This window comes from Haemaphysalis longicornis, unplaced genomic scaffold, assembly GCF_048455015.1.
Source record: "Haemaphysalis longicornis isolate Haplotype H1 unplaced genomic scaffold, Haemaphysalis longicornis Haplotype H1 scaffold_12, whole genome shotgun sequence".
NCBI lineage: Eukaryota > Metazoa > Arthropoda > Arachnida > Ixodida > Ixodidae > Haemaphysalis > Haemaphysalis longicornis.
Window position 1 is genome coordinate 9242217 of NW_027526225.1, and position 12828 is coordinate 9255044.

Here is a 12828-nt window from a genome sequence, read left to right on the forward strand (position 1 = left end):
ATCAATCAATCAATCAATCAATCAATCAATCAATCAATCAATCAATATCGTGTATGGACACTGCCAGAGACAGGAGAATTTGCACGTAGCTTTCTTTAATGACTTGGGGATCAGAAAGCGTGAACTGCAGCCCAAATTTCACGCGAAGTGCTGACTGTACCACTTTATCAGCCGACTCGTCGTGAAGCCTTTATTAGGACAGCTGAGCGAAATAACAACAGCCACCGTTTGGAGGTTCTCTATATGTAGACAGCAGATGGTCGCACTAGTGGCCTTTTGCGAAAAACTCCTGTTTGCCCTTCACGTCCGGTTTCATTGTGTCACCTCCGGGCTTCCAGTTGGCTGGGCACACTAAAAACGAAGAAGATGACATCAAAATTAACACCTACAACTTGATCACAAAGTTTTTCTCTACACAGCATTACACAGAAACTCTATGTGGTCGACCCCGACAGCGGTGACTGATTTTCAGATGGAGGCGAAAAGCGAAAAGCCCGTGTGTCCAGATTTCGAAGCACGTTAAAGATATCCAAGTGGCCCAGATTAATCCGGAGTCTTCCACTACGGCGCGCCTCATAGCCCAGCGTCAAACACTCTGAATTTGAATTTGAACAGCCATTGGAAGTTTCAATAACATTTTATTCTGCTATTGTGTGTCTGTTGTCACGCCACATGGCAAGAAAAACGAATAACTGGACGAACCGCAAAAACATTCTGGTGCAACATCTTGGTATTATTCTTGTATTTCTACAACTAGCAGATTGAAAACACGCTCTTTGGAAAAATGGGGGCTTGATTTACTGCGGTGTGAATGGGGCCGGCCATGTTGTTTGTAGTGAAGTCATGAGAGACTTCGCCGTAAAAACGCTCAAGTTTTGCCTTTTTCGGGATCGGAAATGAAACATATGTGGTAATGTGATATAATTTGCAAACAGACGCGATCATATTCGCAGGTATACGGTCAACCAATCGCATAACGTCTGGAAAAGAACGAGGTATACTCCAAATTTAAGTTTTCTAGAAAGTCATTGCTTACTGTTCAGATACATAAACTGTTAAAAATGTGATGCCAGAAAATGCGCGCTTTCGTTGGGCTAGCTTACGACCTATTCTGAACATGGAGTATGCTAACCAAGAACGAATCTAATCGGTTTCGGTTTCCCATATTTGGAAAAATTTCTTGTAAAATTATTCACACGGTAATATACAACAATTCTTGCTTTGTCCCGTTGAAAGGCATATAAAAGGCTAAATATTGGGTCTTCTGAACGAATCAGCTATAACTTTTAGTTTGAAGTGTGGAGAAGATTTGAGAACGTTTGTTACAGCTCTGGCTCACATGTGCACACGGCACTTTAAGAGACGTCTTCCTTTGCGCCTGTTTTCAATGTATGTAAATGCTTCAGTTTAGTTGCTTTGAAGTGACCCCGCATGATTTTCGATAAGCCCGTTCACTCTTTTCTTCGCGCCTGGAAGCACTGCGAAAGCTACAGTTATCGCCAGTACGGAGCGGCACTGCGTGATTTGCTCGTCCCACCAGATACGCCTTCCGTTTCTGCTCTGTTTTTGTGACTTTATTTTTAAAGTTGCTATCGAAAAGCATTCGTTGCTGCAACTGTAGAAAAACCGGCCAACAGCCGCTACATGGCCTCAGTGACGTATTTTGGGACGTCAAAGAACGTCAAGACCGGGAAAGAGAGAAAAATCTTTTGAGCGAGTTTCAGAGTTATCTGATGAACATAGAGCAGTAATTTTAGATGCGAAGCATCTCATGCTTGGGGCTGTGTCCCTCCCTCCCTCATTGTCGTTGTCCGCCGTCCGCACTCTCCTGCGCATGCGCGTCTCTTCAGCCCCGTCAGCGTTTGGGGTGACGTCAGCGCAGGTCACTATACAAAGAAATCGTTAGGCGGCGCCCGGTTTCGATTCCACGACTCTCTGGTCGCAACGGGATGTACGTGGCGCTCTTCCCACTGCGCTACAAACCGAGACGGGAGCATGTGCTACGAACGCGCCTTATGTCCTTCACTCATTCAAACTACGTCAAGAAGCTACTGATACAACGAAGGCACGCGAAGCTGAACGTCAACGGAAACGACGAACTGAAAACTAATGGGAACTTCAGTCGACCCCATGGCTGCTTCGCATGCTACTCAGGGTTCCCCTACGGGAAGATGGTGTAATTTTTTTGGCTGAGGTACTTTGCGACGCCATAAGTACTGGGTGTGTTGGGTGACTACGTTCTGCAAGCATTTAAGATTTCAAAAAAAGTTGAAAAAGGTGTTGCAGGGTCCTTTTAATGCATGTATTGGCTTTACGACAAATTTTGAAAGCGCTGAAACACGATCTGGGAGAGGAGGAACTGCACGTACCTGTGAAGGGTTAAACTTATCGCAGTTCACTGGGTAAGTGAAAGTAAACGAAAAGCATATAAACATGCAATGGAAAATAATAGAAGCAAAGGAACATGACTAAAAGTATGACATATTCTACCCTTCCAACTATTTGGCCCGTATAGCGTACACAATGAAGGTTACAGCGCAAATGATTAACACGTTCGTTGTTTCTAAATGTTATTCAGTGTAGGCAATAATAAAATCAATTTGAGCAGAGTTAAATAAGTTGCTTAGTGTTAGATTGTTATTAATACAACATCGTGACTGGGCGTGAAACTGTTTGGGGAACGCTAGCTTCGTTTCCATCGTACACGTGTTCAACCCTTACCTTCCCCGTACTTGTCCGTGTACTGGAAAGCCTGGACAAGCCGCAGAGTTTCGTCAACAGAACGGCCAACTGGAAGATCGTTGATAGTCATCTGGCGGAGCATGCCTTTCCCGTCGATGATGAAAAGTCCCCTAGATACACATGTATAAAAGACGCCGGAACAGTTGAGATACTCTTCGAGCACAACATGAAAACGTACAATAAGGGACAATCAAGGCGTTTGCGTCGTGGCTCATATGAAATGGGAATGACTTCGTTTTGTGAAAATTTAAGAGGCGTAATGACTGGGGAAAAATGAACCACGCGGGGTGGATAGTTTAAGGATTGAAGAGAGAGCCCCGGAGAAAAAAAAAAATTGGCCGCATATCTGCTCCTTTCGTCGCAAACGTCGACAAAAGACGGTTGTCTTCGTCAACATTTGCCAAGTAAATGCCTCCCTTCGCTTTTCCGCTCACCTCTCATGTTGTCCCTCTCGCGTCGCGCTCCTCCCAAGGTAAACACGGTAAAGGTTTGCTCAAGTCAGTTTAAATTTACCGTGTTCCACTGCTCCATGCCGGGTGCCTCGATGCCAGCGCTTCCGTACGGCGGAGACGTGCGTGAATTGAGGCGCCCTACTTCAACGTTTATAGAACCGCTTTGCCCTAGTCCACGTGCGTTACGAGCAGAACGTAGAACCTATATAATGGAACCTTTCGTAACTGTTGCCGCTTGAATTCTTAAAATGCCGCCAGAAGCTATAGTGGCGCGGGCGACAGCAGGCGACAGTGTGATTTTTTTTCTGCAGTAGATGTAGCATTTCATTTCGCAAAAATCAAGCATATATGATTTTTTATGAAGAAACACTGTAAATATCCCTTGTGTATTAGTTTTCTGCCGTATATTTCCGTAATATCTTGTTCTTATTCAGCAATGTTGACAAATATGAACATATAAACCGAACTTAGTCGTTTAGATTTCATTTAGATTTAGAGTATATAAGACTATTTCGCAGACTTCGCTTCACTTTGGCCGGGTGGCTGAATCGAGTTCCAGACAGACAGACAAACAGACATACAGACAGACCAAAATTTCTGGGTTTAAGTAGCCCAAGAAAGACTAGCGTCTTTAAAAGTTCCGTCGCAGTGCAATTGCGTGGGGCGACTCCCAGCATAAAGTTCACGCCCCACGCGAGAGTAGGAAATTTGAAACATATGCATTGATACGTAGGAGCATAGGCGGGCCGTCGGAACCTCGTACGGCACGGTCATGATAGTTCGCGGTTGGTGTCGTGCGCACAGTTGTTTTCTATGCTTGCTGCGGGTGCAGTTGCGGTGGTGGGATGTGGTTCTGGGTCGCCTCCTCCTCTTGCTGGCGATGTACACTTTTAGGGGAGAAGCACCTTTGGGTCTCGGGATGTCGGCGTCTCCTGTCGTCGTCGTCGTCTCATGTCGTCACGGTAAATCAAGTTGTCAAACGATGGCCAAAAACAAGTGCATAATGAATAAAACCGGCTCAAAATTAACTAACATGATTTAATCTAATTTAAAATACAGGAATAATAAGAATTTAATTGCATCATAACATAAATTTGTTAAATTTCGTATCGACATTGGTCATAAATGCCAGTACTAAAGCGCTAAGTTGGGCGAGTTGGTTACTGCATACTAAGGAATTCATCGTACTAGCGAACATTAAGACAAGGACACAGCTAAAGAGAAGACGAAACACCAGGTTAAATGCCAGGTTTTCTCCTGTAAAGCATACTTCTTAGCATGTGGAGGCGTGTGACATGAAGACAACTCACGGCCAATTTGTCTCTCATTTAACACGGCCGGACTGGAGCAGCGGCGAGCGCGCACTTTCATACGGCCTGCGCACCCAAGAAGGAACCAATACAGCAGATTCTTTACAGTGGGGGCGCTTCGAACCAACCCTCTGCCCTTCCAACCCGCCTTTCTGTTAGTCGACGCATCGCCTCTGGCCGAGCAGCTGTGTGTTTTTGACAGTGCGCTTCGCTGCCGGCGGGCCGCTCAGCCCGACCGGAACGTGAATAGCAGAATCACGTTTAGCTAAGCGATAACCCTATCTCCCTCCACGGGAAATCATTCGCGTCACTGGTCGTGCCCTGTGCGTGTGCAAACCAATACATCATCCGAAAGGAAAAATAAAAAATAAGAAATGATATTTCAGTCACGGAAAGTGCCGTGTTTATTTGCCTGTCTCACCATTTTCATATAATATAGTCGCTGATAAGATATGAAGGCCTCGCATATTTTTCTTCATGTGCCCCGAGTTAAAATGTTTCTTTCAATTTTCTGATTAGGCGCTTCTGAGTGATAATGTTAGGCTGTTTGACCCAATTAGACCGAAAATTCAGAAGGGGGGGAGGAGTCGCCTATTTTAATGACGCACATGTAAATTTACACGGGCAGGTATCGCGTGTAGCCACGGCAGGGCTAGAGCAGTGGCAAGTGCGCGCGCCGCCGCTCTACCTACCCCGCGCGTGCTGTAGGTCAACCGGTGAGGGTCAGAGCCTTCTATTGACGGTGAGCGCGACCACGGGCGGCGCTGCGGAGCGCGCCTCCGTGACGTCGGCTTAGGGATTCTCGCATTTGTCGTCTGCTTCACTCGGGCTCGCTCTCTATGCTGTTTCTTTGCGCGCGGTTGAGATTTTGTGCTTGTCCGCAGCAGATCTCGCGAATGCGCAACTTTTTTTTCGTAACAAAAGACTTAAAATAGCGTAAACTAGCTCAAGGCGTGATTTTTAGTGTAGGTTTTGATACCTCTCCGGAAAAAAACATTGCCGGCGTCGCCTATGCATTGCTGCGGAGCGCGAAGAGTCGGAGCTAGGCGTCAGCCTCTGTGTTCAGCAGTCTTTCGAACAAAGGTAACAGCCGCAGGCTGACAACCGACAACAGCGAAAATGGAAGACCAAAACAAATTCCAGGCCTTCGGGGCTGTCGGCTTTGGCAGAAGGCATTACGATTCCAGCTAATCGCATGTAAGGTAAAACAGATTTGGCAACCTTGCCTAACACTCGAAACTATTGTATCAAGTCAATTTACGTTGTCACGGCATGGAAGTGTGCTGACATGCACTATGGGGCACAAATAATGTAGGTTGATTTCCAAATAACCTGCTGTGTGTATAGGCGCGTGCTGGTTTTCTACCTGGCTTCTAACCAGTATGCAGGCTTATTGAGCAAAACGAGTTACCTGTAAGGCAAACATACAGTAAGACTATGTTTTTTCATATTTGGAGGGATATTTCGGTACATTTGCCACAACCATATCATCCCAATATTCAGACAGGCATTATAGTAAAACTGCACTGAAGAGGGGGAGGACCAGGAGGAGGAGAAAACAGTAAAATCGAACTGGTTAGTGGGCAGGCTCCTCAGTCCAAGACGAGAGAGTAAGATTCATTCTTCAATTCACCGAACGTCATTCCGAGCAGGCCAGGACTTGTTCTTTGCGACTGAAGGGGTTGGAAAATAATAAAGAGCTGTCGGGACATATTCATTGGTTTCGAATTGTGTTATACTGAAAATTGGCATGTATACTATTTGTTGCGTTAGTTAGCAAGTATATCAAGTTTTCAACACCGTAATCATGTCAGAACTTTTCGGGTTGAGATTGAGTTCGTTACGATATCGATGGTTGGATAGAAATTAGGCGCACAAAAGCCGCCTTCGAGTACTGTGGACAACGTTATCTGCGCCGTAGCACAGATCTTATTGCATTGAATATTCACACGAACTTTGTGAGCCTCGCAAACATCCCCAAACCTCCTAGGACGTTTAGGACGGTGCATAAAATGAATGCGTTGGGCACAGAAGAAAAAAAACGTTCATCTAACAACAACTAAAGAAAGAGAAAACACCCGTTTTATTTCCTGCTGTGCGACCCGCTGCTTGATGCGTAGCATTAGACTCTTGAGTCTTCATAAGAGCATCTCAGAAATAGTTAAGGGAAGCCTACGCATTTGATTACTTATCGAGGAGCTCTGAGCGCTGAAACTCGCAAATACGCTAGATAGGACGAGGGCGAGTTACGTCTGAGCGATGTTCTCTGAAAGTCGTTCTCTCTCTCCTCGTGTGTTGTAAAATTGTGCGGGACAAAGCTTGAAATTATTCAGAGCCGTCAGAATCTGATTGAAAACACGCTTTTTAAAGCACCAAAGCATAAAAGCGGGCGATTTCTAGCAAAAGTATGCTGCCAGTCAGAACCGGACGACTGCGGCGCGAGTGTAGCAGCGCGGCGAATGTAGCAGACGACAGCGGAGCGGGTCCCTAAGCTGACGTCAGACCCAGGGGGCGCCACTCAAACATCTCACCGCCAATTCGCCGCGAGCTCGACATGTAGGTGGCGACAGCGTCGCGCTGCTAGTGTGGATGCTCCGCTGAGCTAGAGTGTACTAGAAGTTTTAGAGTGGCCCGAGCGGCGGCCTCTCCCATTGCTGCGCCGGGTCGACTTTCGCGCAGAAAATAAAACCGGTATAGCGGCGGCGCTGCTGTCGTCAACAACTGAACAGCCGGCGCTCCCCGGCACCAGCTCCCAGCCTGCGCGCGGCAATATTTGCGTTGCTCGCTGCGGTATTTTGCGCTTGCGAAGCAGATTTATTTTGGATTATGAGGTTTAACGCGCCGGCGCTACACAGGCGATGAGGCAAGCGGTACTGGAGGGCTCCGGATTAATTTTGACCACCTGGGGATCTTTAATGTGCGCTTAAATCTCGAAGACACGGGCGTTTTTCGCTTTGATCCTCCATCACAAAAGCAGCCGCCGTGGCCGGGAATCGAACCTGCGCCTTTGGTCAGCTGACTTAGAAAGTAGACGCAGAAACGTTGTGACTCCGCTTGAGCAAACTTTAAACTAGTACGACCCGCCATGAAATTATCGACCTCCTCTCCTCCCCCCCCCCCCCCCCCTCCGCAACGATACTTTCTCATTTTGTATGCGTTTTCTGAAAACGTTAATTGTTGATATACAGTAATCTCTCGTTAACTCAAAGTCGTAAAATCAGCTGAAAATTTTCAGATAAGCGCGGAGTTTCGAGTTAAGTCAAATGCAGAAAATTATTTGCTGCCAGGTCCCTGAAATAACAGCTATATATATATATATATATATATATATATATATATATATATATATATATATATATATATATATATATATATATATATATATATATATATATATATATATATATATATATATATATATATATATATATATATATAGCTGCTAACAAAAGCACTATTGCACAGGGGAGATTTCGTAATAAAGGCAAAATAATTCGCAGGAAAAAGAAACTTTTATTATTGCAGAAGAAAGAACTGTGTTGCGCTCGGCTGATTCGCGTTCGCATCTGCATCCCAGAAAAGCGTACCCGAGAATTCTCAACGCATCGCATGAATTGGTGGTCGCCACCGCTACATTCAACCTTGTTACAAAGCAGACGCAGCATGTATGTTGTTTCTGCCGGTGTAGGCACTTCTGGAGGCTCCTCGTCGCTGCGTCGTCCACAGCTATCTTAATGATGTACGCGCCAGACAGCATTAATTCCGGTAACGGGGACGCGTAGTCCGCGTAAACTTGCACTTCACGACCGCGTTCGGCGAGTAGTGGGAGTAATCATTCGAACGGAGACCTTATCAGCTGCCTGCAGCGGACTTTGCCTTGTGTCCTCTCTCCCCAGTATTTCGAGACATCCGTGGTCCTCCGAAAAAACGTCTGGAGATAAAGCGGGCAAATGCGTAGCGCCTATGGGAGGTAAGCACACGGTGAGAAAAAGTTTGGAGAAGATATTTTGAGATATAGCAGAGTTCGAGTTAAAGAGGGATTAATTTGACGGACAGGCACCAGGAATGTTCTTCCCTTCCCCTTCTTGACCGCACATGAAGCAAAAGCGGCGGGGCGCACATTCTATGCTGCAAAAAGTTTACTGTTTTTTACGTTCCTATTTGGAACGAAAATACCAAAAGCCTTCTTCTGGGATACCCCTACCGTTGATGCTTTTACTGTTGTTAGTGGGCTTTCTTATTTTATTAAGCTGCTATGTCGCATGCAGGCACTTGGTAAGGAAGTGTGCATTGAAAACGAAGTGCCAAGTCTGCAGGACCAATCCTGCATGCCAGGGGACGATGCCGCTGTGTTTAATACTTCTTGTAATTTGGGAGTACTTCTGAATCCTTCCGCGCATTTTTTAAAGTTTATTAGCGATCTCTAGGACGTTTTTACCAGTTGCTTCAGCGACAAGGAGCTCCACCATGACAGCGTTATGGATGTGCTGCAGCTCTTATTCACAACAAACACCTTAACGGCGTTGGTTGCGACCAGCACGTGAGACCTTGACAGCAAATTTGGTTTGGTTCTGTATGCATTGCGACACGGATTCATTTCTATATAAAATGTTTAAACAAGTTCCGTGATTACATGCGGAGGTTGGAGCAACACCTTAAACTTAGCCGTCGCTAATGATCGAGGGCGAGTTATGAAAATGCGTTGACCAAAAATGTCAATTTAAATCTCCATGTTAGCGTTATTCCTAAACCTTTACATATGTAGACTTTGTGCATGACTTCCCGCGTTACATTTCATTTGTTGGGCTATTGAAAATGAAAACAAAATGTGTATTTGTTCCAGTTCCATTTATTTGAACCTCCATGCTAGCGTTCTTGAACCTTTACCTCTATAGTAGACGTGTTATGTTTCATTTTTGTCACGGTCAATATATTTTCTCATCTATGTTTTGCATTTGTTTTATGTGCGTGTAATTGTACTCTCAGCATACTTGCGAATTAAATTTGTGGTAATCTGATTCAACTCCTTTCTTGATCGAATCAGGTGAAAGGTGGTGTCATTAATAGAACGTTGCGGGAATAGCTCCATGAAAGACGGTCATTGGGACCACTGGGCTAACCCCTTTTTAGTTAAAAAGATCTCTCGCTTGCACGTGTCATTTTCTGTTCGGCCACCACGGTGACCCGTCCCAAGCGGGCCACTGCTTAACTACTGCTATAATAACTCACGCAATAAAAAAACAAACGCAACTGATGAAATTAACCCACATAACTGCAGTCCGAGCGTAAATTGCAAGACAATAACTAAGAAATTTTTCTCAGAAGCTATCATCCCAGTCCTCATATTTTTTCGTGTCATGTCCATCAAGCAGCACAATAAGGACACAATCATAAAGCAATCATGAACTGGCTCATATTAGGCAATTCAACGCAAAATACTTTATTATGGGAAACTGGATTAGCGAAAATGTCGCTGCAATTACTTTATTTTGAATCCGTTACGAATGCTGCACCGAAGGAAAATCCGTAATTTTCCTTGTTGTCGAGCGGGAAAGGCAAAACTAACGCAAAATGCGCTGCAGCGTTTATTTTTCATTTCGTTACCCACAGTCCACTGTACCTACAGTACATTTCAGCTATTGGACGACCCCGCAGAACAAAATTCCAGCGCTCCACGCGTAAAGCGCGTCCTGGCCCGGCTGGGCGCGCGGCCGTGCGCGCGGCCAGCCGCCGCTTTCGCTTTCAATGGTCGTTGACTACAGCGCCGCCGCTATTTTCTGCGCGAAACGAGCACCCCTACGGGCGGCCGGTCGGGCCACTCTAAAACTTCTAGTTCACTCTAGCTGAGCGGCCCGTAAGAATGCACACTGTTGGCGCGCTTCGTGCCTTTTTCCCGCCGTATGTGCGCACGACAGGTGCAAACAAGAGTGGTATGCTGTAGTTCGGTTTCTCAACGTTCAATGTGTAGCATGGAAGCGGCAGTCAGTTTTCATTACTACGCCAAAAAAAGCGACGACTCATCGGGAGTCTCAGAATGGCCATAATTGTGACAATGAACTTGTACGCTGTGGCTCGTAGCAAGCTCGATCTTTCCAGGCTATGGCTTTGAGCCATCAATAAAAGCATAAATAGAAACAAATCAGGAAGCCTCGATCTCTGAAATTCAGTTTACAACGGCAATCTCAATCGCTTTCACTGTTAGCATATGACGCATTCTTGCATTTGTGGGATGCCCTGAAATGGTAACACTGCTTAACTGCCCCGAAATTCTTTCTTAGAGCTTACGATATTTTTTGTGTGTTCAAAAGCAACATAAAATTACTGAATTTTGATCAGCGCAGAGATATAAATGTAACCACTCTAATGGGTCTTTTAAATGAAATTTTAACGACTCTGAAGGAAGGCTTGATGAATAACGGTTTCGGATCACTTATTAGAGAGTTATTGGCGGTGAGCGGGACCACGGGCGGCGCTGCGGAGCGCGCCTCCGTGACGTCGGCTTAGGGATTCTCGCATTTGTCGTCTGCTTCACTCGGGCTCGCTCTCTATGCTGTTTCTTTGCGCGCGGTTGAGATTTTGTGCTTGTCCGCAGCAGATCTCGCGAATGCGCAACTTTTTTTTCGTTACAAAAGACTTAAAATAGCGTAAACTAGCTCAAGGCGTGATTTTAAGTATAGTTTTTGATACCGCTCCGGAAAAAAACATTGCCGGCGTCGCCCATGCATTGCTGCGAAGCTGGTCCTGTGCGGAGCGCGAAGAGTCAGAGCTAGGCGTCAGCCTCTGTGTTCAGCAGTCTTTCGAACAAAGGTAACAGCCGCAGGCTGGCAACCGATAACAGCGAAAATGGAAGACCAAAACAAATTCCAGGCCTTCGGGGCTGTCGGCTTTGGCGGAAGGCATTACGATTCCAGCTAATCGCATGTCAGGTAAAACAGATTTGGCAATCTTGCCTAACACTCGAAACTATTGCATCAAGTCACTTTACGTTGTCACGGCATGAAAGTGTGCCGACATCCACTATGGGGCACAAATAATGTAGTTTGATTTCCAAATAACCTGCTGTGTGTATAGGCGCGTGCTGGTTTTCTACCTGGCTTCTAACCAGTATGCAGGCTTATTGAGCAAAACAAAAACCTGTAAGGCAAGCATACAGTAAGACTATGTTTTTTTCATATTTGGAGGGATATTTCGGTACATTTGCCACAACCATATCATCCCAATATTCAGACAGGCATTATAGTAAAACTGCACTGAAGAGGGGGAGGACCAGGAAGAGGAGAAAACAGTAAAATCGAGCTGGTTAGTGGGCAGGCTCCTCAGTCCAAGACGAGAGAGTAAGATTCATTCTTCAATTCACAGAACGTCATCCCGGGTAGGCCAGGACTTGTTCTTTGCGACTGAAGGGGTTGGAAAACAATAAAGAGCTGTCTGGACATATTCATTGGTTTCGAATTGTGTTATACTCAAAATTGGCATGTATACTATTTATTGCGTTAGTTAGCAAGTATATCAAGTTTTGAACACCGTAATCATGTCAGAACTTTTCGGGTTCAGATTGAGTTCGTTACGATATCGATGGTTGGATAGAAATTAGGTGCACAAAAGCCGCCTTCGAGTACTGTGGACAACGTTATCTGCGCCGTAGCACAGATCTTATTGCATTGAATATTCACACGAACTTTGTGAGCCTCGCAAACATCCCCAAACCTCCTAGGACGTTTAGGACGGTGCAGAAAGTGAATGCGTTGGGCACAGAAAAAAAAAAGTTCATCTAACAACAACGAAAGAAAGAGAAAGCACCCGTTTTATTTCCTGCTGTGCGACCCGCTGCTTGATGCGTAGCATTAGACTCATGAGTCTTCATAAGAGCATCTCAGAAATAGTTAAGGGAAGCCTACGCATTTTGGTTACTTATCGAGGAGCTCTGAGCGCTGAAACTCGCAAATACGCTAGATAGGACGAGGGCGAGTTACGTCTGAGCGATGCTCTCTGAAAGTCGTTCTCTCTCTCCTCGTGTGTTGTAAAATTGTGCGGGACAAAGCTTGAAATTATTCAGAGCCGTCAGAATCTGATTGAAAACACGCTTTTTAAAGCACCAAAGCATCAAAGCGGGCGATTTCTAGCAAAGGCACTGCTGCCAGTCAGAACCGGACGACTGCGGCGCGGGTGTAGCAGCGGGGCGAATGTAGCAGACGACAGCGGAGCGGGTCCCTAAGCTGACGTCAGATCCAGGGGGCGCCACTCAAACATCTCACCGCCAATAGCAGATCGGAAAAACGGTTCCGGTACGGTACACGGTAGCCGCTACGGGACCGTACCGGGAA

The 12828-nt window shown here is 45.7% G+C and overlaps 1 protein-coding gene across 1 annotated transcript in view; it reads right to left on the reverse strand.

Annotated features, from left to right (window-relative positions):
* Positions 1-226: 226 nt before the first annotated feature.
* Positions 227-12828, reverse strand: part of LOC144162404 (peroxiredoxin 2-like) — a 40404-nt gene continuing 27802 nt past the window's right edge. Inside the window, exons 4-5 of the mRNA XM_077692913.1 lie at positions 2722-2852; positions 227-351 (exon numbers count right to left, since the gene is read on the reverse strand). Of these exons, the coding sequence (XP_077549039.1) occupies positions 266-351; positions 2722-2852 (217 nt within the window). The 3' untranslated portion in view covers positions 227-265. The remainder of the gene's footprint in view (positions 352-2721; positions 2853-12828) is intronic.